Source organism: Nycticebus coucang, chromosome 5 (genome assembly GCF_027406575.1).
Source record: "Nycticebus coucang isolate mNycCou1 chromosome 5, mNycCou1.pri, whole genome shotgun sequence".
NCBI lineage: Eukaryota > Metazoa > Chordata > Mammalia > Primates > Lorisidae > Nycticebus > Nycticebus coucang.
Window position 1 is genome coordinate 27,542,145 of NC_069784.1, and position 26,551 is coordinate 27,568,695.

At 33.7% G+C, this 26,551-nt stretch overlaps 1 protein-coding gene across 5 annotated transcripts in view; it reads left to right on the forward strand.

The window, feature by feature from the left end:
* Positions 1-26,551, forward strand: part of PTBP2 (polypyrimidine tract binding protein 2) — a 78,672-nt gene that overhangs the window by 27,428 nt on the left and 24,693 nt on the right. For all 5 annotated transcript variants that reach the window (XM_053591250.1, XM_053591245.1, XM_053591247.1 and 2 more), the window contains exons 4-8: positions 8,983-9,155; positions 10,073-10,216; positions 18,078-18,242; positions 18,331-18,441; positions 21,875-22,070. In XM_053591250.1, the coding sequence (XP_053447225.1) occupies positions 8,983-9,155; positions 10,073-10,216; positions 18,078-18,242; positions 18,331-18,441; positions 21,875-22,070 (789 nt within the window). The remainder of the gene's footprint in view (positions 1-8,982; positions 9,156-10,072; positions 10,217-18,077; positions 18,243-18,330; positions 18,442-21,874; positions 22,071-26,551) is intronic.

The window sequence follows — 26,551 nt, forward strand, 5'->3', positions numbered from 1 at the left end:
CAGTTAATCCAGTCCATTAGGCTTTTATGTTGAAATCAATGAGTAGATTCTAAAATTTATGTGGAAATAAAATGGGCTGAAACCATTTTGGAAAAGGAAAAGTTGCAACATGCTATTTCACTATTTACTGTAATCCTTTAATTAAAGAAAGACTAACATGGTTAGTGCCACAGAATAGTGTTCAGAAATAAACTCATATTTATGGTCAATCTACAAAGGTGCCTTGGTCACTCAGTAGGAAAAGAGAAGTCTTTTCAACATATGGTGCCAGAATGTCTTAAAACACATTAAAAATAAAAAAGAAACTCACTCAAACCCTGCATCATACTGTCTAGAAAAATGAGATCAATTATGTACTAAATAATAAACATACAAAGCTTTTAGGAAAACTTGTAGGATGTATTTGCAACCTTGAGGTAAGTGAGTTCTTAGTGAAGACACAAACATCGTTATTCATAAAGTAATGATTATAAAATTGATTAAAAGGGGAAAGTTTGCTTCAGCAAAAGACAGTAAGACAATGGCAAGGCACAGGCTTGCAGAGGATAATACTCACATATTGATGTACATACCTGACAAAAGGCTTGTCTTCTAAAGTACTTATAAGGAAATTTTCCGCAAAATAAATATGAACAGCAAGATACATTAATTATGGGGAAAACACAAGTTTAAAACCATTATGAGATAGCCTTCAACTCTAGTAGCTAAGATTAGATTGGCAACACCATATGTTGATGAAGCTGTGGAACTGTCTTCTATTGCTGCTGAGAGTATACAAAGAAAATAGTTTGGCATTTTCTTACGAAGCTTAAGAAATCTACCTTATGATCTAGTACTTCTACTTTTTTTAACAAGTGAAAATGTATCAGACATGTACAAATATGTTATCAAGAACATAACACACTGATAATGATCCCAAACTTGAAATAATCCAAATGTCTAACAGAAAAATGGAGAAATTGCTACTTTCTAATATTAAAAGAATGGTTATTATTACAGTAACATGGGTGAATATTAAACATTATATGAACTAAGATAAGCCAGACATAAGAGTACATATCTGTGTGATTCTATTTTTATGACATTGAAGTGTAGATAATTCGTTTTTAGTTTAGACTGGAATAATGGGTAGTTGTGGATATTGAATGTTAACAGGAAGTACAAAGACATTTTCTGTGGTGATGACATATGTTATGTGAATAAACTAAGTTGTAAAACATCAAAATTTATTGAAAACAGATTATTTTTGTTAACTATGAATTCCAAGTAATTTTGTTGAAATGTGAAATATAAATATGTAAAAAAATAGAGAAACAGGCACAGGTTTACATTATTGAAAGGATTTTTCTATTTAATTTCAGAGGGCTAGGGTCAGTAATGTATGTACGGGAGAGTAGTTAAAAACTTTATAATATACTCTAAAGATATCAAGGTTAAGAATTTTAGGGTCTTTAGAATATACAGGAAATTATGTGTCACGTAATTAGAACTCAGTTATTTGGGAGAAGAGTTTGGGTAAAGTATTAGTTTTGTTTTAGAAACACTGGGTTGATGATGATACCATTAACTATGGGGAAAAAGTAGAAAAAGAGATTCGTTTTAATTTTATTTATTTTGAGACAGTCTCACTATGTCACCCTGGGTATGGTGCTCTGGCGTCACAGCTCACAGCAACCTCAAACACTTGGGCTTAAGTGATTCTCTTGCCTCAGCCTCCCAAGTAGCTGAGACTATAGGCGCCCTCCACAATGCCCAGCTGCTATTTTTGTTGTAGTCATTGTTGTTTGACAGACCCCAGGCCGAGTTCAAACCTGCCAGCACCCTAGCCACTAGCTACAGGCGCCAAGATTCTTTCTTTTGGTGGAAAGAATCTGTGACTCTTCTATTTTTGAAGTATGTTTATGAATGATGCATACTATACTTTATGACCAATCAGTCTGTTTTGTAGTATTGAAATAAAATTTCTTAAAGCCTTGTTTTAACATAAGAAATTTACATGCAGTCAACTTGATATATTCAACCTCTGTGTACAGAGAAAACATTTGAATTGTAAGATTTTTCTGTTTTTTCCTAGCATAAAAGATCAAAGTCTGCATGTGTTCTGACACCAATTTGAGTACTGTTACTCATAAGAGCAGATAGCATAAAAGATTTTAAAAACTGGTGATTGTATTTGCTTGGAAAAATATTCCCTCTGGTTCAGATGACTCAAAAGGACTTTTGAAGACTTATACAAGGACACTTTGCTATTTATCAAATATGAACAGGGTTTCATTTTTATGTTCCAGCTTCCAGCTTTATACAAAATGTTTATTCTAACTGATTTTACTATCAAATTGTGTTTCCAAAAGTATCTCTCAGCAGCCGTGCCCTTATCTGTCCAGACTTTCCTTCTCTATACCTATTGAATAGAGGCTTTGTGTAAAAGGAAAACAATTGACTTTAGTAAGTGAGGAAAGTTGTTAATATCAGAAATTTAATCTCAGAGAAAGGTCTGTGTTGACACAATAAGAATATTTTATAACAGGTTCCTTCAGGAGAAATAGAAGTGAAATATTTAAAAATTACAAGTAACCCCATCTAACATTGGAATTGGATTTTATTGAAAGAATTTCATAGCTATAATATTTAGCAGGGGAAGAAGCTTGACAGTTGTAAGGTTTAGTCTCTTTAAATTTTTAAGTCGTTTCTTTATAGCCAAGGAATTGGACTATCCCTTTAAATATACATATTTCTGCCATTGCAGGATTTATTTATTACTGCTAAAAGTGTGGCATTTTACTTTTAAATTAAAGCACTGATATCATCCCATAGATTGTGGTACATGTTACTCGAACTCTGAGATTTCATTTATTTTTTTAATTTTTATTTATTTTTTTTTATTGTTGGGGATTCATTGAGGGTACAATAAGCCAGGTTACACTGATTGCATTTGTTAGGTAAAGTCCCTCTTTACCTAACAGAAATATGTCTGTAATAGCAGGATTTATTTATTACTGCTAAAAGTGTGGCATTTTACTTTTAAATTAAAGCACTGGTATCATCCCGTAGATTGTGGTACATGTTATTCGAACTCTGAGATTTCGTTTATTTTTTTTAATTTTAATTTTTTTTTTTTTTAATTGTTGGGGATTCATTGAGGGTACAATAAGCCAGGTTACACTGATTGCATTTGTTAGGTAAAGTCCCTCTTACAATCATGTCTTGCCCCCAGAAGGTGTGGCATGCACCAAGGCCCCACCCCCTCCCTCCTTCCTTCTCTCTGCTTTTTTTCTATGATGTCCTTTCATTTTGTTAAAATGCTTTGAGAGTATTCCAAAAAGGTATTTTTTACCGTTTGAATGTTTATCAGGATTCTAAGAACATGTCTTCTTGAATATGGAAGTAATGAGAGCCTTCCTCTAGGTATCTTCTGTATTATTCTAGTTCATGCCTAAAGTCCATTTGGCACCCTAACTATGCAGCTACCTGGAAATGCAGGGATTCACACTGAGCTTTTACAGTAAGCCTATTGAGGCTTTCTGTGTGGTGGCTGTTGGAGAATTGTGGCAGTACCATCTATCTGTATATGTCTGCTCTTTTTTTCAGGTTAACTCTTTGGAATTTCTCTTGTATAAGAATGGGTACCAACATTAATTTTTCTTAGGGCCTATTTATTTTTTATTTTTCTAAAGTCAGCAGCTTCTGTAACATTGTGCTTTGCCTTGAAGTCTAAAACTGATTAGAATTAAAACTGCTTTGCTCGTCAGTATCATTTGATAAAAGAGAGTTACCAAGACTTTTATAAATGTATTAGTCTGAAAGACTTGGAGAACAAAGATACAGTTACATTTTGTCAACAAGTTTTCTCTGGACAGATGAAGTATGAAGTTTTGAATTGTAGCCCTTTTATGTTGGTATGCAGTTGAGAATAGTAGAATATATTTGCGAATGAGTAGACCTAAAATAATAGTTGAATAAGTTGATTGCAAAATCCAGGAGCTGGAGTGTTTATAATGATTAGGTGAAAATAGGAAACACCTGGGACCAAATAGCTTGCGAAACTAACAGTTGGGTGAATGAATGAGTAAGCAGAGCGCTCAAAGCAGGTGTCAGGTGAGTCAGGGAAGTAAGAAAAGTAGAAGTGGAAATTGTTAGGGGTGCTATGAGAACTGAGAAATTAAGGAAGAGAGGGTTTACTGTTACTTGGTTACTGATGGATGTGATTTTTTTAAATTACCCATGATCTTGGTGGCACCCATTTATTTGAAAATTTTAGGTAAAAGCTGGTGGAGAACAAAGATCAGTCTGGAGGAGAAAAGTGATGGATTGATCAGAGGTGAAGATTTTGACTTTAGAATTGAGGTAGAGATCTAGTTTTCAGTTTGGAAAGAAAGTGTTTGAATAGAAACAGTTTTAAAATTGTATTTGTTTTTTAATTTGTGAGTAGATGAACATCTTCCCTAAGCAAAAGACTTTAAAAGAGCTTGAGTAAGCTATGGAAAACGGTGTGTAGTATAAGAGTTCTACCATTACTACATTACTATATGCCTTGTTAATTGAACATAAAATCCTAAAGTCAGTTGAATTATTGCTAGTTTTATATGCCCAAACAAAAGTTTCTGGGTTTCGGGGGTGGGGGAGAATGAAAGGGAAAAGATTATGGGAAGAAAATCGGGTTATTCTCTTGTCTCTGAAGAATCATAAAACTGTTAACACCAACAGATCCAGTTTTATTTACTTCTCTGAAAAGGTGATAAATGGCTTCTATGTTTTAGAAGCTGACGGCCACCCATTATCTTTGGCCCTTTTTCTTTTCTAGGCTTGAGATGTTTTTATACATGAAAATAGGATTGTAAGATTAAAGGAGTTCCATTTCCTAGTTTCACATTTTCATAGTATCAATTATTTGAAATGAAGACTTCCATAGTATTTAACATTAGGATAAGAATACTTAGTAGTCACCTTCTTGAAGTAAATTTTGACAGTTAAAGTTACACAGTAGCTGGATTGGACTCTGGGAGCAGAAGACAGATCTTTTTTAGGCCATCCATGTATAATATGAAGTTTGCTTGGCGGGGTGGCGGGGTGTCCTTTAGTAGTAGTTTAAGAGAACAGGCAGGCCAGGCTCCGTGATTAACACCTGTAATGTAAGTACTTTGGGAAGCTGAAACAGGAAAATTGTGTGAGACCAGGAGTTCTAGAGCAGCCCGAGGTACATAGCAAGATCCTGTCTCTGCTAAAAAAACCAATGGAAAAATTAGCTATGCGTGTTGGCACACCTGTAGTCCCAGCTACTTGGGAGGTTGAGGCAGGATTGCTTTTGAGTCCAGGAGTTTGAGATTGTGGCGAGCTGTGATAACACCACTGTACACCCAGTCCGGGCAACACAGTGAGAGACCCTGTCTCTAAAAAAGTAAAAAAAAAGAAGAAAAAAGTTCAGGCTATGGAGTCAATACTCTTGAGTTTTAATTTCTGTCTTTACCGCTTAGTAACTGTAAGATCTTGGGCATTTTAACTACCTTTTAAGTGGCATTGATAGATCATGATAATGGCCATCCTAGAGTTGTAAATTGCCTGGCATATGGTTAATTTTCAGGGAATGTTCAATACTGATGCAAAATAAAATTTTATCTTTTCTATATTTTTCTAAGAAACCAAGAATTTATTAATTACTGATTTTCAGAGGTATCCCATCCTCTTCTTTATTCTTTAGTTGTTTGACTTCTACCCACCATGTACCATCCAGAAAGTATCCAACACAAATCCAAAATATTAAACTATTAATTTTCTTAATAATTGATTTAGAGAGGCTTTTGCATTTTGGAGATTATATTCTAAAAATCATTTGGAAAAAAAAGGGAAGACTTTCACACCTTATAGGTACAGTGATAGGTGGTATCTTTATTTTGGTGATTTTTTTTTTTTTGCAGTTTTTGGCCAGGGCCAGGTTTGAACCCGCCACCTCTGGTATATGGGGCCAGTGCCCTCCTTTGAGCCACATGCTGCCCTGGTGGGGTTTTCTTGGACATCTACCAGAAGGAAAGAACCAATTTAGAAGAGCTGAAATTTTCTGTCTTGAGTATCCTGATACCATAACCTATAACACAGGAGTTCTAGGTTGGATAATGAAGTATTTGTCCTTGTTATTCAAACAAACTAATGAATAAGAACAGACTTATCAGGTTTCTGAACTCAAGACTGTTTTGGCTAAGAAAAGGCCGTCATGCCATGGCAGAAGAATATATGTGTTTGCCAATGATATGTTTTAAGGTATATGTGTATTTTTTTCATTCCTTGTTTTAACTTACATTTTTAATTAACAAACCCAATGGTGATTTTATTAATTACATAAGACACTACAAAATAGAAAGTCAAGGCTCTTCTTTTGACAAGTTTAGATGCCTGTCGTTTATGAATAGCTTTCTGTAGTTTTTTTTCTTTTTTTAATTTCTGGAGTGATGAACAGCTAGCCAGCCAAGATTTTCAGGGTAGTCTGTTTAGAAGCCAGAGTTTACTCCTCTTCTGTTCCAAGGCAAACCTGAGGGGATTTTTAAGTGCCTTCATTGACAATTCAAGTATATAAACTTAAATGAAACTCTTAAAGTAAAATATGACTTAAATATAGCTTGACAGGTAACTTCACCAAGTGTGAGTTCACATATTATCTCCTGGGGCTACCTTCTCTGGTTATCCAATAAAGTCATTATCACCTTTCTCTTCTACTCTTGGCAAATTTCCTTTTAAGCACATCTCTCTGTTTTACTTTCTTCATAGATAGCGTTTACCACTATAAGAAATTATCTGGTTCATGCAGTCCCTGTCTCCCAGTAGACCAGTGTTTTTCAGTCTATGGTTAAGCTTCTATGGTACACTTAAAGTATGTTGATCGAGAAAAAGTAAAAAAAAAGTGTGTGTGTATATACTTACTACACTTTGAGCTTCTTTCAAAAATAATGATCTTCACACATTTTCATAGCACACTTAAAATCTTCTCATGGTACACGGGTCGAAAATTACTGCGCTAGACTATAGAGCATCAGGAATCATATTTATCTTGTTCATTGTTACATCCCCAGAGCCTAAAACAGTGCCTGATACTTAGTAAATATTTAAAGAATTAATGAATGAATGAATTTTGAAAATACTTAAAGATCAAGGCGATCTTAGAGTTTTATAGATATTGTTGAATGTACACACAAATTTTATTGTTTATAAATTGTGTTGAATGTTTTAGGAAATACCATAAAGTACCTAAAATTTTATTCAAAATGGAGTATTCGTGTATATTTCTGAATGTGTAAGGATCCTTCATTTTTAGTGTCAGAAATATCCTTGAATCCCTAGAAGATTAAGAACCATCTGTTTGGCATGGTGAACAGACTATGGTACAAGTTCTTGAAGCAATTCTACTTAAAGCACAACCGATTTTATAGGCATCTTTAACATGTTAATTTAAATCCCACATTAAAAAAAATTTTTTTTCCCTTGGGGTCATGATGTTTTATTAGGTCAAGATAGGTCAAGACATGTGTGAGCTATATATGCTTTATGAGGCACTGGGCTCAAAACTAGCATAAGTTAAATACAACTCTTATGGCAGTTAATGTTTTAGTAATATTTTTGCTTTTGGTACAGTTTTAGAATGAAGGCAGATAACTAATGGATTTGTTGATTTAAATATATTAGTTTACTTTGAGGCTCAGGGGAGCAGAATAAGGTACTAATTTCATGAGTGATTTATAGTATATTGATGTTAATACCATTTAATATTTACATAGGTAGATTTAGTGGTACTGTTAATGTATTAGGAGAGCCTCACTGTAGATAAGCCATTATGTGGATTGACTGCATAATAATTTTGATAGCCTTGGCACCTTTAATCCTACTTTTGAGTATAACATTTTTGAATGGAACAATTTATAATCTCTCAGGTGAAATTCTAATCTTTTTTTTTTTTTCCTTTTTTTGAGACAGCCTCAATTTATCGCCTTGGGTAGAGTGCTGTGGCGTTATAGCTCATAGCAACCTCAAACTCCTGGGCTTAAGCGATTCTTTTGCCTCAGCCTTCTGAGTAGCTGGGACTACAGGCACCCGCCACAATGTGCAGCTTTTTTATTTTTTTTTGGTTGTGGTTGTCATTGTTTGGCAGGCCTGGGCCGATTCTAACCTGCCAGCTCTGGTGTATGTGGCTGGCGCCTTAGCTACTTGAGCTACAGGCGCCACCTGTGAAATTATAATCTTAAAATTTTTTAAGATTATAATCTTACAATCTTGTCATTTTTGACAACTCAATATTTTCATTTTTTTTGGTATTTGTTAGTCCATCATCTGATTAAGTTGCAGGAAATAATCATGCTTCACTTAGTGATGGGGATGTGTTCTGAGAAATGCTTTGTTGGGTGATTTCATTATTGTGCAAATGTCATAGAATGTATTTATACAAACTTAGATGATATAGCTTACCACATACCTAGGCTTTAAGGTCTAGCCTATTGTGCCTAGGCTACAAAACTATACACTGTTGTTACTTTACTGAATACTGTAGGCAGTTGTAACACAATGGTAAGTGTATGTGTATTTAAACATTTTTAGATACAGAAAAGGTATAGTAGAAATACAGTATTATAATCATCTGGCATCACCATCATATATTTATGTGTACCGTTGTTAACCAAAATGTAATTATGTGGCACATGACAGTAATAGTATTCTGTAGTGCTTCTCTGAAATTGCATTTTAATGTTTTGGCATATTGGTGTATATACTGTTTATAGGTTTATTATGTAATGAAGATTTTAACTGATAATTTCATTTAGTAATAATTGCTAGATATGATTTTCTCCATTATTTTAAAAACTCAGGTTTTTTAATTTTTAGGAATTATTTAGGTTTATCTAGGTATGTTTTTAAGTTCTCTTTTAAACTTTTGTAGTTTTTACACAAATAAGGAAAATTATTATTTTATTGTTAATATATAGACTATTTTTTAATGTCTTTCAGCCAATGGTAATGATAGTAAAAAATTTAAAGGAGAAGATAAAATGGATGGTGCTCCTTCTCGTGTACTTCATATTCGAAAATTACCCGGTGAAGTGACAGAAACTGAAGTTATTGCTTTAGGCTTACCTTTTGGTAAGGTGACCAACATCCTTATGCTGAAAGGAAAAAATCAGGTACAATTCTTTTAGGGTTTAATGAAATGATAAACCTCGTACTACCCAGAAGGTGTGGATTTGCCACTTAATAAGAGTAGAAAACAGATTAATTTTCTGAAAGAACATAACAGAAGCCTTACTCTAATTTTTCTTGGTAGAGGTCTGTAGGAAAGTAACTATACTAAATGGTCAAAATGAATTAGTCACTTAGTTTTCAGATTTTGCGTTTTGAGTTCACTCTGAACACAGTGTCCTAAATTTAATATTTTAGGACTCATAATGAAATTGGAAAATATAAATGAAATATTTATTGTGGCTCTGTTCTTTTTGACATCAGAAATCAGTAGGGGTAATAGCATTTTATACTGAAGCTTATCCCATATAAATATTTATCTGGTAGCATTCGCAGAAATTAGGGAATAATTCTGGATATTATTATTTCAGTATCATCAGGGCTCAGGTATATTAAATACTAAATTTCATTTTAAAATTTCTATTAAAAGAATTTATGAAAATTAACTTTCCTGTGAATATAGTAATGTTGTATTTAATCTGACAATTAAATTTTTTTTTCTTTGTATAATTATACGGCTTATTAAATGACTTCTGAGAGCAAACATTCGCTAGGGTAGATGTACTAAAATTCTGGTGCTACAGAATGTTTACACTTCTAGCTTTCGTTGGGGGAAATAGATTTGTAGGATGTGGACGATCTATAGATGGAAGGCAGAAGTAAATGTACTGGGTTAAGTTTAATTGTATAGGTAAACTTCAGTAAGAGATTTTTAATTGTTCTCACTAGAACATTGAAATGTCACTTAAAAGGTTATTCTATGTAATTGATATTTTTAAATTAGCTGAATAGATTACACAGACATTGAAATTTATTTGAATTTAATATATATCATTATAATTTTTGTTATTTAAACTTTCAGGCATTTTTGGAACTAGCAACAGAGGAAGCAGCTATTACTATGGTTAATTACTATTCTGCTGTGACGCCTCATCTTCGTAACCAACCAATTTATATCCAGTACTCCAATCACAAAGAATTAAAGACAGATAATACATTAAACCAAGTGAGTATGTGTAGGTACCTAAGTAACATGGCCTAGAAGATGTTAAGAATCTTATAAACATAGTAATAACAAATAAAATAATTAACCACTCAAAATATTTCTTTAGGTATTTTCTTGATTTTTTTCATGATATTTCAAAAATATTCACCATTTTTATGATATTTTCATGCAGAATGAACGTTCCTAAGTATTAAATATTGTGGAGATTTGAATTCTTTTTAAGCAAGCCCTGGTCAAAGTGTTCATTTTTTCTTGTTGCAAGTTAAAATTTTTATATAAAAATTGTTTAGAAAGTAGGACTTATTTTATACAACTCTTCAACTTAGACTTTAAGGTGTGTAGTTCAGTGCCTTTGGTTATTTGCCTTTTTATAGGTTGTAATTTCTTACGGAAAAATTCCTTTTGAAGATGTGTTAATTGATTTTTCTGCAAAAATATCTTAAGAAAAATACAGGAATGTATGTGTATTGATGTTTTTAAAATACAATGTAAAAGATACTTAATGTATTAAAAATAATACAAGAATATTTTTAGACTTAGATATGTAGGACTGCTATAATTATCTAAAAATTTTAGCTGCTTTAATACAGTTTTTAAACTAATTATCTCTATCTCTTTCAATAAAATATAAACTCTGTTTTAACGAAAATGTAATAGAAAATGATTGCTTAACTGATTTTTGTCTCTTTTAATAATTTATGAAAAATAAGCTTATAAATTTTTGCTTAAAAAATAGGGCTAAAATTTCAATTGTAATTTGATAATACATTTTTCATTTCTTTTGAAGAGAATGTATACTTTATCATTAAGAAGTATAACAAAATACTCTATTTTTACTTAGATTCTTTTTTGCAATTTTTTAAATTTTTTATTTTTAATTAGCAGTTTATGGGTTATAGTGTGAGTTCTTGATTCATATATGCCTTATGGAATGATCAAATCAGGCTAACATCCATCATCTTAATATATTTGTTTGTGGTAAGAATATATAAAACCCTTATAGCTGTTATGAAATAATACAGTTGAATGTGAAAAGACTCAAACTATTTTTCTTCTACTCGTACCACAACAGTTAACACAGATGATTTTGTGACTAGATGTAGGGAAAGTTTTCCCTGCACACTGAGCAAGCAATTAGTTCTGCAGCAGACATTGGCTGGGTGTTCTCTAGCCCAGTTGAGTTCCAATACCACCTAGTTGGATATATTATCAGATCACACAGGTTTTGAGGGCTTAGTCTCACAAGACCTTTCAAACTAGTTGTAAATCAGGCCTTTGGCATCAACCAACTTTAATTGTGTTTGATTAATTTGAGTGACTTGCAGAACCCAAGAAAATATTTATGGATGTTGACTAACTAGTTTATTGTAAACAATATAACAAAGATGCAGATGGAAAAATACATAGGGCAGTGAGCTTCTTACCCTTCTTACCCCTCCAGAAACTGCCACATCTTCAGTTATTCCAGAAGTTTCCAAACACTTATCTTTTTGGGTTTTTATGGAGGCTTCATTTCATAGGCATGATTGAAGAAACCATTGGTCATTGGTGATCAACTTAACCTTCAGCTTCTCTTATCTCATGCTTTCCTCTTTCAGACTACTAGCCCCCATCCTGAAGGGGCATTGCTGCCCCATCAGTCAACTTATTAGCACACAAAAGACGTTACTTTGGCAATTACAAGAACTTTAGGAGTTGTGTATCAGGAAGTAGATTGAAGACCAAATACATGTGTATTTTTTAGCATCACAACAATACATTATTATTAACTATAGTTTCCATGCCACATAGTAGAGCACCAGAACCTATTCTTCCTACCTGAAACTTTGTACCTTTTGACCAACATCTCCTCTTTCTCTGTCTACTCCTTCCCTCCCTCCCTGCTTCTAGTAGCCCCATTCCACTCCTATTAGTATAAGTTCAACCTTTTTTAGGCTCCACATATAAGTGAGATCATGCAGTATTTGTCTCTCTATGGGTGGCTTATTTCACTTAGCATAGTGTCCTCTTAAAATGGCATTTCATATCTCAATTTTATTAATATTTTTATTAAAGTAATTGAACACATTTTTATTTTAAAAGATTTAAATGAGAGGTATGTGTAAAGAATAAAAATAGTCTATAGATAAATGTCTATGGGTGAGGGGGGACTTGTAATTTAAAAAAAAGTTAACCAGTGAAAGCCCCGTTGAGTTTGAAAAATAAGCTTCAAAGTGGCTAGGGAATAAGCCACTTAATTCTAGACAGAGGGAGTAATCAATGCATAGTACCTTTTGTTGAAAAAGTTCTGTAATATTTTTAATTTTCAAAAGCTCTTTAATTCTTCTTTGGTTATCCTTTTTATATTGCATTTGGTTATGTCTTAATCACAGTTCTTTGAGGATACTAATTATAGTATTGAATATATTTTATTTATGTATTTATGTGTTTATTTGTTTGTTTATTGAGACAGATTCTCACTGTGTCACCCTGGGTAGAGTGTTGTGGCATCACAGCTCACAGCAACCTCAAACTCTTGGGCTTAAGCAATTTTCTTGCCTCAGCCTCCTAAGTAGCTGAGACTACAGGCACCTATTATTTTTTGTTGTCGTTGTCACTGTTGTTTAGCAGGCCCTCGTTGAGTTTGACCACATCAGCCTAGGTGCATGTTGCTGGTGACTTAACCCCTGAGCTACAGGCACCGAGCCAGTATTGAAATATTTTAAAAATACATCACTATGAATTACCTTTTCTTCAGGCACCGAGCCAGTATTGAAATATTTTAAAAATACATCACTATGAATTAGGTTTTCTTCAGTGTTGGCGTCTATGTTTATATTGTTCTAACTCTCCATCTCCATCCCCGCCCCCCGTTTTTGTCTGTTCATGTTGCAGAATGGGCGTCAGGTTTTATTGGACCTGTATGCTTTCCTTTAGGGTAAGGTAAAGAGGTGGATAGTAAGCTGGTACATCCATCCTCAGCCCCCTCCTTCATCCCCCCAAAAGGCCTTTATACCTTGCTAACAAACTTACTGTAGAATTTCTGGTTCCTTTAAGGCAGGGCTTTTAAATTGGTTTTGTTTTCTTTATGGTGAAGGGACATAGTGGTCAGAGGCAAGGGAGAAGAGGAGTTTAACTATGTTTGTTCATTAGCTAGACTTTCCATTTATCCTTTAGTTTTCACCCCTTTCTTCCTGTGAACCTGCCAATTTCTGAGCTGGTTCTTTGTGGCAAACCAGTGTAACCCCTGTTTGCTTATGTATTCATTGTGTCTTCTGTCCCTTTGATTCCATTCATTTTCTGTGTGTTAGATAAAATTATTTTCAGCCAATGATGACCTTTCTTATTTTCAGTGTTCGTGTTTATTTCATTTTATATTCATCCACCTATAGGCATTATAATAGGGTTTCATAACAAAAGAGTGGCAAATGATAAACATGTGTTAACCATGAGTTCTTCCACAACCCTTCATGAAATCACCAAGTCCTATTCATTTACTCTCTTTAATTATCTGCCTGGTTTTCTACATCTCCTGCTACTGCACTTCTCAGACATAACATAGTCACCTCTTGGCTCTGTTATTACAATAGTTCTCTTACTTATTTACTTTCTTTCTTTTCTCTCTTGAAGTCTTTCTCCTTAGAGCAGCCAGTATGAATCTTTCTGTAATCTGAGTTAATCCCCTATAGTAGGTACTTTTCATGTTCAGGAGAAAGGCCCTTTCTCAGATTGTTTTTTGTCTTACAGCTACTGCTATCCTATTAGTCTGTGCTTTGTCCTAAAAGTAGATAGAGCCTCAAACTTGGGATGTTATCTCTTGATTTCAGTGTTTTGCTGCCATTATGTCACTGTATTCTCACATATATGTGGAATATTGTGGCCTGCATGTCTTTGCTCTACCCTTCTACCCCACACTTTACATTGCTAAATATCTTTAGGTCTTCATTTAGCTATTTTTTCTCTAGAAAGGCTTCCCATTACGAAAATAGTGGATTAGATTCGGATTGAGGATCTTAGGTGCAAATTAAAATCACAGTGGTATATACATACATATATACCAGATTGGTTAATATTAAAAAGACAAGTAGTATCAAATGTTGGAGATTAATGTAGAGAAACATGAATTCTCATATATAAGTGGTGGCAATGTAATTGGTAAAATCATTTTTGAAAACTTAATATATACTAAAGTTAAGCATAAGTATTCTTTGTCTTAGTCCATTTCTTAGTTACATACCTGAGAAAACTGTGTCTGTATATATGTATGTACATCAAAAGATATATATGGGATAGTTCATGAAGCACTATAGTAATAGCTTAAAGCTGGAAATGATCCAAATGTCAGGAGCAGTGGAATATTTTGTGTGTTTTTTTTTTTTTAGATAGAGTCTCAAGCTGTCGCTCTGGGTAGTGCTGTGGCATCATAGCTCATAGCAACCTCAAACTCTTGGGCTTAAGCGATTCTCTTGCCTCAGCCTCCCGAGTAGCTGGGACTACAGGTGCCCACCATAATGCCTGGCTATTTTTGTTGTTGTCATTGTGTTTAGCAGGCCTGGGCCAGGTTCGAACCCACCAGCCTTGGTGGATGCTGGTGCTCTACCCACTGAGCTACGGGCACCCCCAATTTTGTGGTATATTCATTCAGTGGAATGCTGTCTAAAAGTAAGAATAAATAAGTTTATGTGTGTACCTCTTAAAAAGAAGCTTGAGCAAAGTAGAACAATAGAATCTTAGATGATTCCACTTAAATAACTTAGAGAAAAACTGAATATAGCTTCTAGAATGTTAATAATACTTGGTTATTTCACAGAGATGTCTAATTTGTGGTATTTTATTAGGCTCTATACACTTAGGGTTTGAGTCCTTTCCGTGAATGTATGATATTTTGGTAAATTCAATTAAAATTCAGGTTGGCAAGCCAACTGTGATCTGTGAATTAAAAAAAGATGTGTGATATCATTTGTTACTGATAAGGGGGCATATAATTACTAAGCTACAAAAGGAAGTTGGACAACAATGACTAGTATTGAAAAAAGTACTAATAAGTAATAGATATATTCATATATGCTTGTATGTGTAGGTAGTATTTATGGAAAGATAATCAAGGTAATACTGGTAAGGAATTGGTAGGGAAAAACAGGCTGAGTGATAGTTGCAGGGGAATTTTGGATTTTTTGGTACCACTTGGATTGTATACCATGATCAAGTGATTCCTATTTTAAAAACACATGTTATTATTTGATACGGATTTTAGTGTTTTTCTAAGTTGTGATAGTCATGCTTGTTAGTATAGATAAGTATTTGTAAGAACATGTTCACTACTAAAGAAAATAAAATTGCAATGAACTACTTAAGATATTTTATTTCAGTGTATTCAAATGTAGTTAAATAGATAAATATTACTCTAGAAATCTAATTTTACCTACTTAATAACTTCGTCTATAGTAATTCAAAGTGTCTATTATATTAACTATGGTGTTTTAAAATGTTGAGTTTAAATTAATGAGTCACTTCAGTTTCTTACTTAAGTAGTATTTAAATGATGAGGTATGTCTAGATCAGTGGTTCTCAACCTTCCTAATGCCGCAAGCCTTTAATACAGTTTCTCATGTTGTGGAGACACCCAACCATAAAATTATTTTCGTTGCTACTTCATAACTGTAATTTTGCTACTGTTACGAATCGTAATGTAAATATCTGATATGCAGGATGTATTTTCATTGTTACAAAGGGGTGTGACCCACAGGTTTAGAACCACTGGTCTATATGAATATGTGGTCTCTTTGAGTCTCAAGCTATATCATTTCTTGTTATATAGTATTTCAGTAAAATGATTGCTATTGTTTATTTCCATAAATGTCCTAATTCTTTGGTATTCTTTTTCCCTTTTATTCATTAATGTGCAGCTTATATTCCTATTTATCTGCTAATACAGATTTTTCAAGCTATAAAGCAAAGTAGTAGACGTATTTGTCATTGTTATATTTAGCTATATGCTTTTATATGTGTTTTCTGAACACATGGTACAAATGATTTTCTTAACAGAAAATCTGTCACAAAAAGTAAGAAAGGACTACTAGTAATAAGAGCAGTCTTTTAGAGCATTTAACATTTGATTGACATACTTCCAAAAGATACTATGTTTATTCAAATGTATATTATTTGTATTTCAAAATATCTTGAAAATCAAGGTGTATCTTACAGTAGTTGATTCATCAGAGTTTAATTTGCAACATCTTATTAATCATCACACATAAAATAACAGTTCATTTTACAATTAATCGTGTTTTTGATACTGTAAAATACATAGCAAATATTCATCGTATCATAAAATTTCCTGAAGATACTTTGGTTTTATACTAGAGCAGCAGTCCCCATCCTTTTTGGCACCCAGGACTGGTCCTGGAAGACAGTTTTTTAATTTTACCATTGTTGGTGGCTGGGGAGGGGCTCAGGTGGTAATGCCAGGTGTGGAGAGTAAATTGCTTTGCTTTCAGTGGCCCCCCATTTACCTCCTGCTGTGCAACTTAGTTCCTAAGTTTTGTGGAAGACAGATTTTGCATGGTTGGGGGAGTGGTAGAAGGGCAGGTGGGGGAGTTGGAGCTCTGCAGCCCAGCTTTGTTCCTAACAGGTTGTGGACCACAGGACTAGTGGTCCACATCAGTCTTTGTTCTAAAAATTTTGGTGTGAGAAATTAACAGTAGTGTGAAAAAGATTCACCATTAACAGGTTGTGGACCACAGGACTAGTGCACACATCAGTCTTTATTCTAAAAATTTTGGTGTGAGAAATTAACAGTAGTGTGAAAAAGATACACTATATTTTACCATGTAAAATGTGTATAATGTGTACCCATGTTTTTAGCCCAGACTTCTAGAAAAACTCCCCTTGAGAAAATGAAAATGGCTGGCTTTTGGCTGGGGGAGAGATACCGGAGGAGGGCTAACACTCCCCTGGTAAACATGCTTATTGCATTGCCCTCCTGTTTGAAGGCTGTCCCTTCTTTCTCTACTTGGAGCCCTGAGCCCTTTCCTCCCCAACCACATCGTGGCTGGTGAGGTAGGAGCTTCTGAGGGTGGTAAGCCTCTGGGCAGCCAGGAAAGTGCTGGAGCCTGTGGGGATCCCCTGGTGCCCTCTCTTGGGCTGGGCTCTGAGCCTTGGCTCTCACCCTGCATGGCCACAGCCCACTTTGCCAGCCTCACTGTTGCCCCCTCCCCTTATTTTGCCTCTCAGAAGAAGCCACTCCAGCCCACTCCCACTGAGTCTTGGCTCCTCTTAGACTGGAACCCCATGGTTCTCTGTGGGCCCAGGTAGGGGGGCAAGACAGCCCCAAGAGGTCTGCTGGACCTACCCTGCTCCTGAGCTGTACTACTCATGCATAATTATAGATCCTTATTTTTCCCTCAAAAATTTGGATAAAAACTTGCACATTATACACAACAAAATACAGTATTTGTATTCTAAGTTTTCCTTTTTAAAAAGTATATTAGAAGTAATAAGCTTTATAGGAGGTCTTTTCAATAAACCAATAACCTTCTTGTTGAGATTTCCCATGTAACTGTTTTGTGTGTGGAATAGTTACTTTCTGAAAGTTTTTGTTTAAAACATTTTTGGTTATGTAGATCTGCCGAATGTCATCTTACATTGTTTATCTTTGCCTGTTGAACATTGATCCCAACACTTAGATGATTTAAACACCAGTAGCATGTTTGAATTATAAACAGACAGTATCTGCCTCGTGGCAGGTGCTCAGAAATGTTTATTGAACGAGCATTAAGTTTTGTTTAATACATGAAATGGAAAAGAACTAATAGTGTTAACATATAGCAAAGTATGTGACAGTAATGGGTGTGTTTCTAAACTACTTAATCTTAATTTTCAGCGTGCTCAAGCAGTTCTTCAAGCTGTGACAGCTGTCCAGACAGCAAGTACTCCTCTTAGTGGCACCACAGTTAGTGAGAGTGCAGTGACTCCAGCCCAGAGTCCAGTACTTAGAATAATTATTGACAATATGTACTACCCTGTAACACTTGATGTTCTTCACCAAGTAAGTTTAATTTAATTTGCATACTTAACTATAATTTAGATAAATAATAACATAGATAAATAATGTCTTGATTTTAATGTTTTAACAGATATTTTCTAAGTTTGGTGCTGTGTTGAAGATAATCACATTTACAAAAAATAACCAGTTTCAAGCTTTGCTTCAGTATGGTGATCCAGTAAATGCTCAACAAGCGAAATTAGTAAGTGTAGAGCTTCTTTGGCCATAGTGATATTTTTTTCATTGAAATATACTTATGTGTATGTCAATATAGCTAATTTTATTAATCCTGTCGTAACTTGGGAAAACCTGTAGCATTATAGATGGTAGAAATTGGTGGCATTAAAATCATATTAGGAAACCTGAGTATTTGTCATAAAAAGGAAATATTTAGACTTAAGCTGTTATGTATAACTTAGGCTTATATTTTATTTTTGTTTGATTTAGGTACAACAAAAGTTTTGTGCTTTTGAAAAGGTAGCAGTATTGTATTGTGAATATATACCTATTTAAGATTTTCAAGATAGTTTAGCTGAAATATATCCATATAGATGTGACCCAGACCTATCCTTGGCTCAGTTTTTTTTAAGACTATTTCCTATGTTCTTCTTAAAGATCTCATTAGAGAACAGATTTTCTGAGTAGATTTCCTGATTACTTTTTATTCCCATCATTTGTCTTTTTTGTCATTGTTATGTATGGATGAAATATAATTTAAAAAAATAAAATGTTACCATCGAAATGGTAACTTATACACCACATCTTTGTTTCCAAATGCCTTGATTCTCTTTGTATATCTTAGTTATATCTGCTTTCCTTTGTCTTTTTAACTTTTGGTGCCATGTATCTCATTGTCATTATTCCATTATTAAACCATTAAAATTCATTATTAAATCATTATTAGGAAACCATTAAATCAACTGTCTTTACTTTGTCTTACCTGTTTTTCTCCTGTTTATTCTTTTGCTTTCAAATTAAGATCTCTAATGCTTCATTCAGGTCATAATTACTTCCATGGAACCAACACTATTTCTCATTACTGTTTCCTTATATTTACATCCTCAGAATCTCCTTTGGGGAGCAAAAATAGGTTTAGGTAGCAGAAAGGCGGTACAAGTAATAATGTACCAAGTGCTATGAGCTCATTTTGTTCCAACCACGACTTTATATTGTAACCAGGTTTTGCTTCCTGTGTTACAAGGGCATGCTAAGATTTAAAGACATGAATCATTTATCATAATGCTTACTGTCTATAAGGTAAACATTTTCGATCTACCTTTTAGATATTCAGTGTGTTGTTATTCACTGGTTCTCAGGTTATATAATCCAACCTTATTGTACTTGCCTTTTCAGGCATAAGTTAACAATTGGAATTCATTTTTTCCCCCCCAAATAATTACTATTCATACATCATAGCCCCCCAACTTTGGAAATACAGTTATTGAGTCACCAAAATCAGGGTGGTGTATGAGGTTTTATCAGTGACAGACAAACTAGAAGCCATGGTTTTTGTGTTGGCATTTTTTAAACTCTAAACACAGGTACATACAGTGTACAATTTGTTTTCTGCTTAATTTTTTGGCTGGCTGATAATTATACATTATTCACAGTCCACATATTGACATCTCCACACATACAATGTATGGTGATCAGATAAAAGTAATTAGGAGGGCCAGGTATGGTGACCTGTAGTCCCAGGTACTCAGGAGGCTGAGGTGAGATTATTGCTTTGTGCCTAGGAGTTTAAGACCAGACTGGCCAACATATTGAGACCTCATCTCTTAGAATATAAATTCTTTTACTTTACTCACATTTTCCCTGTAAGAATGCTGCATGAGTAGAATAATATCTATTTACAATGCTTTTATAGCAGGGTGGCAAATTAATAGTAATTTTATTCTGCCTGATAAAATTGATAGTGGTTTCTACTTTTACGTGATAGATACCGTCCTTACCTGACCTAAATGCAATTTATATCCTGATTTATATGAAGTCCCTATGAGTTTTCACCAATATATATTTCAGTGGGTGAACTTACGCTGAAAATTTTTTAGGTTAGTTTTTAGCTTGGTAAATGTCATATAAAACTTAATTTTGTATATTAAGGAAAAAGATTTTATGTTTCAGAGAGTGGGAATATTTTAATTAAAAGCTTTATATACTTAAGTTTCTGTAGAAGTTTAGTTTCTCCATAACAGGACATGTTTATTCTTTTTTTTTCTATTTTATTTTATTTTATTTATTTATTTATTTTTAACCATTTGACACATTTTTATCACAGTGGTTAACATAGCCTTTCTGGCGTTATCTCAGTTACTGTGCCAAAACATTTACATTCTACATTTACCAAGTTTCGCAAATACCCCTGTAAGATGCACCACAGGTGTGATCCCACCGATCCCCCTCCCTCTACCCACCCCCTCCCCCCCGACATGCTTATTCTTATAATGAAAGATTAACAGTATATTCTACCATTCTCTGGTTTGTTCCTACCTTATATTCAGCTATACTAGAAATGGTAATCATTCAGGACCGGAAAAAAGAAAAGATAATCTTAACAGTAGCAAAGTCCTGTGTAATTCATACTTTCACATACACGATTTTTTATTTAATTCTGTGAGGAAGCATAGCAGCATTAGGTTTTCTAGGTTAAATTGAGCTGCAGGGAGGTTAAATTGATCAAGATGAACTAATTGAGTCCAGGCTCTTAAGTGTAGAACTGACACTCCTCTGTTCTAGAACTGTCCTGGAATGACACTAGATTTGCTAATTTTATCAAAGTATTCTGACTAAGGTTGAACACTTGAGGTTAAGAACGAAACTAGGGGTTTTTTTTGCCCCATTTTCTGGGAATTTCTATTGCTTTAGTGAAGCAACCTCATGACATCAGACTTTTTAAAACTATACTGCCATGCAACTTTTTAAAACTATACCAAAACTGTACTGCCATACAACAGTAAATGTATGTGTAAAAGTAACTTCATTGTGCAGACATTAGTATGGTACTGCTTTGGTAGGACTGAATACCTTTGACCCTTATTGTTTTTTTTTTTAAAGTAAACTATTTGTAGGGTTTTAAAATTAAAAGTGTTACATGGATTCTTAACTGGTTGTATTTTAGATTTAAGTAGCATGTTTTTTTGAGACAGAGAGTGTCACTATGTCTCCCTGGATAGTGTTGTGGCGTCACAGCTCAGAGCAACCTCAGACTCTTGAGCTTAAGTGATTCTCTTGCCTCAGCCTCCCAAGTAGCTAGGACTATAGGCACCCGCCACAACCCCCAGCTATTTTTGCTGCTGCTGCTGCTGTTGTTGTTTTTGTAGTTGTCGTTGTTTAGCCGGTTCTGGTCAGGTTCGAACCTGCCAGCCCAGTGTATGTGGCCAGCACCTTAACCACTGAGCTATGGGGTGCCAAGCCTTAAGTAGCATTTTCTATTTAAAGAAGATAGTTTTAGGTGGAAACTAATACATGTACAGCTGGAACAGCAAAGTTATAATGTATGAAATTTGCATCCTCTTTCTGGGGGCTTTTATGAGCAGGTTTTCAGTATTGAGTTTTGTTGTCAAAATTATACTTTTGCTAATTTTTATTCCTTATTTAGAAGGATTGCTGATAAACTTTTTTTACTTTTATAGGCCCTAGATGGTCAGAATATTTATAATGCTTGCTGTACCCTAAGGATTGATTTTTCCAAACTTGTGAATTTGAATGTAAAGTACAACAATGATAAAAGTCGGGATTATACTCGACCTGATCTTCCATCTGGGGATGGACAACCTGCATTGGACCCAGCCATTGCTGCAGCATTTGCCAAGGAGACATCCCTCTTAGGTATGATGTTTATTGTCTGTACCACTTTTTACAAATGGGAAAGTGCCTATTAAATTCCAGTAAGTATAATGAATCCTTATTTAGGACCTTAACAAATTCTGTTAGGTTTTGTGAGTTTTGTTTTTTTTCAGGTGAGAAAGCATATGTATGCTTTTAGAAAAAATCTGAAGTGTAACTTCATAAATATAATTAAGTTATATTAGTTTTGTTCCTTTTACCACCCTGACCTTTTCTTCTGTACCACTCTCAAAACAAAAGCAGAAAAGCTCTATTGAAGAAGTACTGTTGAATTGTTAGTGAAATATTTGCACTTTAAACTTGAATACTGTCTAGTTTAAATCTAGGTCTAAGGGCCTGTGCCTGTTTTTTAGGGCTGTAATCTGACTTTTAATTTAGTACTACATGAAAATAGTGAAGTATTAATAGGAAAAGCATATGTAATGGGAATAGGCATAATAGGTGTTTTAAAGCTTATTATAGCCCCTTTGAAAAATAATTTAAACTTGGAAGAAATGTTTTATAAAATTAGTTTTGCTATTTGCATTTTGTCTTAATTTCACTTTATCCCACAATGGATTTGAGCCACCTCATTAAAATACAGTGCAAAAATATGCAATTATTAGTTGATGAATCAAGATAAAGAAAAGGAAATAAGGGAAAATGTTAATTTGTAAGTAAAATGAATGAAGTAACTTAAGTTGGAATTTTATAGTTTTATTTGATGTGCTTGGGAAATTGTTTCTTGATTTCTAGTGTTTATACGATTATCTTTAAGTCAGGATATAATAAATGGTGGTTGGTACAATAGCTGTTACAGTTTGTTACATCCATCATTTAAAAAAAAATAATGAAGTAATTCTTTGAAATACTTATTTAATGTAGATATATTACAGTCATGGTGTCCACTTGTAAATAAGAAATCTAAGTGACACAAATGTGGAGAGACACTAATGCACAAGAGAAACAGTGGCTACTTGAAATTAATTTTGGTGACTTTAAACAAAACTGACCCTTTCTTCTAATTTTCTGAAATAGTTGTCATAAGCCATAGCTGTTTATCATGACTCTTAATAGATGCTTTCGGTTGCTTACCCCCTTGCCTTGCAGAATCTCTGTCACTGTGTGGGCCTAGTCTAAACATTAATTCCCTTCATTCTGGTTGTTAATTAGTAAGATCGACTATTTCACAGTGTACCAAGTAAGGGAAAGTTAAGAGTGAGACAATGATGAGTGAAACATAGCCCTCACTTAAAATTATTATTATAGATTTTTAAACTCTGAGAGAAGAAAAAAGAGTCAGCAGTTGTCAAGTAGCTTCTATGTCCTAGGCATTCTGCTAGGCACTTGGCAGATACATTATTTAAATTATCCAAATAAAGTTAAGTGATGGCATCGAGATTTTACTATAGTTTCTAAAAAGTTTAGAAATTCACATGCAAAAAAAAAAAAAAAAGAAATTCACATGTAACTCATTAAAGAAACAATTTAAAGATAAAATACTAAGAATCTCTAGCTAGAACAACAATCACTCCTTGGACCCTAAGCAGCTATGTGTATTTGCCCATCTGGGATGTTTACATGAACTAGGAACCTGTGTGGAACCATGGTTAGAAGACACCTGGATTCTTCTCATGGGGAATTCATCACTGTTTCCGGGTGATCTCATGACCTTAGTGAACTTTTTAAAAAAGTAATAGTAAGGTCTTCTTCATAAAAGATGATGAAGCCCCAGAAAAACTTTTTCTTACTCTGTATTTTTAAACATTTTTTAAGTGTTCTACATTTTTGTATTAAAAACGGTAAGCTTTAGTTCTTGATAAGTTGTCTAGTGTCTTCCAGCTTTGTGTTGAATTTTTTAGTATAATGTATTTTTGCTTCTCCATCTCTGCTTCATAAGAAAAAGGTAAATGTTTTATGGTAAAAATATGATGAATTTATCTTCTTTGCCTAGATGACTTTATTTTTTACTTGTTCAATGGTTTTCCATCTTGTAACTGAGCTTTTAAAGTATTCTCAATTTTGAAAATAGGTAGGTTATAAGTTTTAAAAATCAACTACTAGACTCCCTAGTTTGGATAATTTACAGGATATAACTACTACTTCTACATATTTTTCTTTTTTTGATGTAAATACATATCTATGTACAAATGAAAATGGTGCTGCATTTGTAATTTTTTATGTTTTGTAATTGGCATTTTACTTAGCATTTTTAAAAAAGATAGTTTTAATACTTGCATAGCATGCTAATGGGTATATCATATTTTTCAAAGTGTACATTTAGGTCTATTTCTGTACTGATGCCTTTATATGGTACGTGACTTTTTTGCCTCTTAAATTGTTTTCTTAGACTAGATTTCTTGAACTAGAATAGTTGGGTCAAAGAAAATGTTAAAGCCTATTGATATTATTTGCAAATTTCTTCCTAGAAAGGTGGTACTAAACTAACATGAATGGTATATGAGTCTGGCTATTCTGCTTTCCCCTCTACCAGCATTAAATATTATTTTTAAATTTCATGACAAATTGGATAGGAAAATATCCATTATTTTCTTTAATGATCTAGTTTACAGTTTTTAAGTGCCTATCTAGTATTTACAGTTCTCTAAATTGGTTATCGTCATCCTTTCTGTTGGAATGTACTATAATTTTTATAAAATGCTTATTAATGATACTATGTTCATGTTTCGTACGAGCTGGCCTTCAGCTTTATTCATCTGTTTTAGACAGGTCAGTTTTTGGAAAGCTATTTTAAAATAATTTACCTGTTTGAGGAACTAATCTTAATTGGCATTTTACTTAGCATTTTAAAAAAAGATAGTTTTAATACTTGCATAGCATGCTAATGGGTATATCATATTTTTCAAAGTGTACATTTAGGTCTATTTCTGTACTGATGCCTTTATATGGTACGTGACTTTTTTGCCTCTTAAATTGTTTTCTTAGACTAGATTTCTAGGATGAGTTCAAAAACTTAATTGTCGGATTTTCATACAGTAGCTCTGATAGCCAGTCCAGAAAAAGAGTTCCAAAATTGCTCTGGAGAGTGGTATAGACACTGGCATCAGTGCATAGCTTCCCGGGGGAAGTACTTAGTGACCATGGTGATATTCACAGTGAGGTTCCTAGCACTTCTCTTAAGATGAGTTCATGATCTTGATTGTCATCAGACCTTGTATTAGTACTATGAATTCTATATACCTACATCATCTTGGTTCAATAGTGCTTACACTTGTTTTTATGTATTTTTTTTTTTTAAATGAATCTTTGACATTGTGATGTGTCTTCTCAAATTTTACCCATGGTATCTACAATAATTGCATTTTCTTACCAAACAATAAAATGATTATCATACCAAAATTGACAGTGATAACAATTCTTAATATTGTCACATACCCAACTCTTATTGAAATTTCTCCAATTATCTCAAAAATGTTTTTTAGGGTTCGATTTATTCATAATAGGATCCTGTCAGGGGCCATAGGTGGTCTTGGTTGTTATGTCTCCTAGTCTCTTTCAGTCTGTCACAGTCCTTTCCCTGTACCCCAGATTTCATTCATTTCTATTTACTTAATGAAGAGACCCAGTTACAAGATCTTCTAGAAAATTCACATATTAGATTATTCTGGCTATTTCCTTGTCTGTTTTTTTTTTTTTTTTTAAGCTAGAATACTTTATAGATCTTCTTTATACTTTGTATCATGTCTCAGGAGAGGTGTATGTAATGTCTTAAGACTGGTTGTGGTTTTTATGATTTTAATCTACTAATAATTGCTACCTTAATTTATTACAAGGGGAGGTTGCAGATACTGCTTCGTTCTACATGTTCCTTAATATATTCACATATTCCTTCTATCTAATTCCTTAATTAGATTGAAATCTTTAAAAGTAGATTTTCCTTTGTCAGTTAGAGCTGTCTGCCTTGGTTTGTGCAGGACAGTGAGATTCTTGCATTTATTTGCTGGTTTTACAAGGAAAAGGTTGATGCCCAGCTTTTGTTAGTAAGTAATTACATCATCCAGTTTCTGAATGGGTATAACATAGATTCTTTCCAACATGTACTTTAAACTTTTGAAACTATTGGCTGCTTACAGGTTCTAGTAGCCAAAGTGGTTTGAAATGATAACCTTAGCTTAGAGGTGAGTATTTTTATTTATGTAATTATTTAATTTGTTCTGCCTAATGGCCCCCAAAAGGAAAAGTGGTGGAAAAGGGCAAAATGAAATTAATTAAAATTTAGGTATCTTTCTCTCAAAAGAAATTTATCCCCATAAAATAAAGGGCCAGGAAGAATTAATATTTTCTCAGTAAATACAAATAGTTAAATCACTTTTCTCTTATAGCTAATTGTGAGGTAAAAATAATGTCCAACTAAGAATTAAAGGGTTAACATCCTTAGGTGTTTTTTGTTGTTGTTGTTGTATAGGTGTGTATGTTTAGTCAGAGCTGTGTCTGTTTATTTAGTTGAGTAGAATTTCATAAAC